Genomic DNA, 3,898 nt, shown 5'->3' with positions numbered 1-3,898 from the left:
CAGGGCCGGCCGCACCCTGGGGGGCAGCTCTAAGGCAAACTCACCCCTCTGGATGAAGGGCTGTGGGGATCACCCAGATGGCAACCTGAACTCGGGGCTCGGGGTTCAGACCCCAGCATTTCAACTTCTAATGCAACAAGCATGTATGAAAGAAGGGAAACTGCCTTTTTCCTTCTGCATACAGTCCAAATTTGAGAAACCCCTAATACTAGAGGATATTACTGTCAATCCCAAGTCCCTGCTACACAGCCCAGGATGAGACGCTTATCAAAGAAGTGGTTGCAATTTTTTAATGTTGTCTTGCTTAATTTAATTGTGGAAAACAGCCAACACAAGTGGATGTCAGGTAATGGGAAAGCTGCCACCTGAACTATTAGCTTGCCAAAGTTGACAACAAAAGTGAATTCCAAGTGTAAGCACTGATAGCTTTCTGGATCAGCAGCAGAGCTCTTGGTCTGTGGATGGAGCAGAAGGCGTGCTCTTTATCACTTATGTTAGCAGATGATTCTTTGAGCCCATAAATATCGTATTAAAAGGATCACATATTGAGAGCTTCTCACTGAGAGGTTTGCATGGGAGCAAAATGCAGCCACTGGTCTCTAGTGACTGGATAACTTCTGAAATAACAATCTCAGATGAGGGAAAATGGCACAATTTTTCTTTCTTTTGACAATACAGTTAACTTCACTGGCTTAATGAACACTGTGGTGAAAAAGCTATCTTGTCTGGTTTTGTTTTAATTTGTATGACATCTCTGGTTGTCCCAAAAATGGCTCCAGTAAATTTAGGAGAGATGACACTTGGCAATGTTGAGACTGTTATTGTTAAAAAAAACTAAGAAGAGTTTTTTTCCCTTTGTGTTTTATGAAATTTTAAAAACAAACAAACAAAACCCAAAGGCAACAGAATTTCAATAAATCCTGAATCTAACTGAGGGAAGAACCCTTTGTGGAAACTGAAAATGGAAACTGGTCAGTCTAAGCACACAGAGGCTATAGAATGGTGCTTTTAGTAAAGCTATTTGTGAAATGTGAAAAGCAAGAATCCCAGGCAGAAAGTCAACAGGGGTTGTTGTTTCCAGAGTATGTATTTACTTCTTAAATTGTTGCTTTTTCTTCTCCACCCTTTCTTGCAGATCTGTTTTTTGTCATGTCAGCTGACAGCCACCAGCTCCACACTCATTCCTACCAGGACTCACTAAGTTCTACCTGTGACGGTCTCTTGAATGTCAACAGTCACCCCCTTTCCAAGAGCTCCTCAAATCTGGCCTGTACCAGGCAATCCAGTTTAGAGGAGAGGCAAAGCAGCAAACAGGAGCTGAAGAAAAGCCATAGTAGCACCATCTGCCATACCCCGGGAAGCAAGAGTGATGCCAGGAGCCCTGGGTGGTCCTTCTCACAGCCCAGGATGACAGGACCTGGATCAGTGGTCCAAACCAGAAGTGACCAGACAGCCAGTGACAATTCAGAGAGCAGAACTAAGACTACAAACCATTTTCTTATGGCTGGACAGTCCTCAGCATCCTGGGAAACGGGGGACACTAAGATCTGTGTAAAGAGCAGTACTGTTGAGAACGTTTCTTCAGCCCGCATTGTCCACCAGCAGAGCACGTGTAAAATGGAAGAACCAGGAACTGCCCTCCAGAGAAGCCACTCAGACCTAACTTGCAGTTGCAAACAGCAGACACACATCACTCACGTAGAAACCAGTGCTACTCACTCCAGCCTAAGCTCTTCTAGCTGCAGGCATGATCCACCAGTGGCTAGAATGTCTTTCCAAACACAGAGGTACGGATCAGAAACAAATGAAAGTACACCCCACTATCAAAACCTTGTGACTCATTTTCCAGTTCTACCTAGAGACCAAAAAGTACCCACAAATAGCTTTGACAGTGGTGGTATTCCACGTAACACTACTGTTTACACAGATCCTGGCACGTTTCACACTGCTGTTCTGGGACCCCACCTGCCTGGAAATGGTTTCTCAAACAGGACCGTGTTCAGTCAAGCCACTGGGATTATTTGTGGTGGTCTGACTTATGGAAATATTCCAAACTCTGCCTACTCTCCCATGGTGATGACAGTCCATAACAGCTCTGCAGGGCCCTGTAACATGAGGCAGGACTCTTGTATGAAGGTAGATGCCACCATCCCTGCCTATTGCCACTCTTTGCCCATACCATCTATACAGCTCGTTCCACAGCTGCTGTGCTCGGTTAGTGAGTCAGGAAAAGAGCAGACACCACCTGGCTATTTTCACTCCTTTTCTACTTCAGACATTCTGACGTATCCTAAGCTGGTGTCTTCAGTAAGTGAGTCAGGCCTGGATGCTAAGAGAGTCCTGAAGTGTTGTAGCATTCCTGGAGAACAGCTGGAACATGCTCAACGCTGCGCTCAGCAGGAGAGCGCTCCTCCAGAGACAAAGGCTGCCTGCCTTGCCTTCAGTAGCCAGCAAGGTGCAGACATGGTACTGACAACTAAAGATATGTGGACTATGACCTCTATGAATGATTTAACCAAAGGACTAAAACCAGCTCTTGAGCGTAGAGATGCCCAGGTACAAACTCTTCCAACCATGGAGTGCAAATCCGTGGCAACAAGCCCAGCGACCGCAGCAGAAGGCCACTCACATATGTTCCCAGAGGTGAACCTGGAGCAAGACTTGGAGGCTTCCAAATCTCCAGTGCGTGAAGTGAGATGGGATGATGAAGGAATGACGTGGGAAGTGTACGGGGCGTCTGTGGATCCAGAAGTCCTTGGGTTAGCCATTCAAAAACATCTCGAGATTCAAATAGAACAATTCCAGACAGAGCCTGCTCAGCTGGCTGAGAAAAGGAAGGAGGAACCAGCTCCTGATAAAACGAGTAAAAAAAGGCCATTCAGGACAATGATGCACTCGCTGAGATATCCAAGCTGTTGTGCTCGTTCCAGTACTGCAGTGGAGTGAGCTCAGCTGCAGGGTGTGGGGCATCTGTGTTGCTTTGAAATAGTCAAGAACCACCCAGACTAAAATGTTAACGCAGGTCGTGTGGACAATCCACTTCAGGATAAGTGGGGAAAGTTCAGGGACCATCAAATACCCATCAAAGCAAGGAAAAAACCCTGGGGCATAAGGTTGTACCTACTCACACCACCTGAATGCTCTTGACTGTATTTAATGTAGCACTATTTCATTCGCCAATGTTAGTGTGAAATCAGATCAGAAGGAATGAGACTTTTCTAAATTATGTGTCTTTTTAAAATAATGTCTATTTTTTTTTCCTGTATTTTAATAATTTAGGGTTAAAAAATAATATAATCAAAGTTCTTAGCTTTCAGTTCTACTCCCTTAAACTGTTTTGGGAGCTATTTTGCTGTTTATTTATAATAATACTGGCTATAAGCCCACTTTAACTGTAGACAAAATGACAAGCTAGTGTAATGCTATAGGACAAAGAATTGTAACTTTTGCTATGTAACTGTGAAGTCATTTTTGTATTGCTAGGCAGAACCCCTTCCTTTGCAAACTGATGTACAGTTGGAGGATGCTCCTGCAACTTTCAAATGAGTTTGGAGTTACAATGAATTTACATCCTAAATATCCAGAACTAATGTTTACCAAGTGATTGACACGAATGTACAATAGTATCAAAGATGACTCCTGTAAGGTGTATTTTACTTATAGAATGCTTGGTTTAGAGACATGAAACAAAAGCTGCCCAGATTAGACTGTCGTTCTGTCATACCCTCCAACTTACAAGCAGTTTTGGTTTGCTTGTATTAAAAGTAACTTCCAGTGAGTTCTTTTCGTGTGCATCCCTCCTGAACAGTGGTTGCTTCGTTGTTGCATAACTCACAGGTGACAGTTTGCATGTAACCTTTGCTCTTCCTCTGTTCCCTGTCTGGTCTGACGTCAGTCA

At 44.1% G+C, this 3,898-nt stretch overlaps 1 protein-coding gene across 1 annotated transcript; it reads left to right on the top strand.

The window, feature by feature from the left end:
* The first annotated feature begins 1,149 nt into the window (after positions 1-1,149).
* On the top strand, positions 1,150-2,946 carry GPRIN2 (G protein regulated inducer of neurite outgrowth 2). Its single transcript, XM_008941651.1, has one exon. The coding sequence runs from the start codon at positions 1,150-1,152 to the stop codon at positions 2,944-2,946; it is 1,797 nt and encodes a 598-aa protein (XP_008939899.1).
* The last annotated feature ends 952 nt before the right edge of the window (positions 2,947-3,898 follow it).

The sequence above is a fragment of the Merops nubicus genome, unplaced genomic scaffold (assembly GCF_000691845.1).
Source record: "Merops nubicus isolate BGI_N331 unplaced genomic scaffold, ASM69184v1 scaffold5726, whole genome shotgun sequence".
NCBI classification, from domain to species: Eukaryota; Metazoa; Chordata; class Aves; order Coraciiformes; family Meropidae; genus Merops; species Merops nubicus.
The sequence above is the reverse complement of the archived record's forward strand: the minus strand, read 5'-3'. Positions and strand labels throughout refer to the sequence as shown.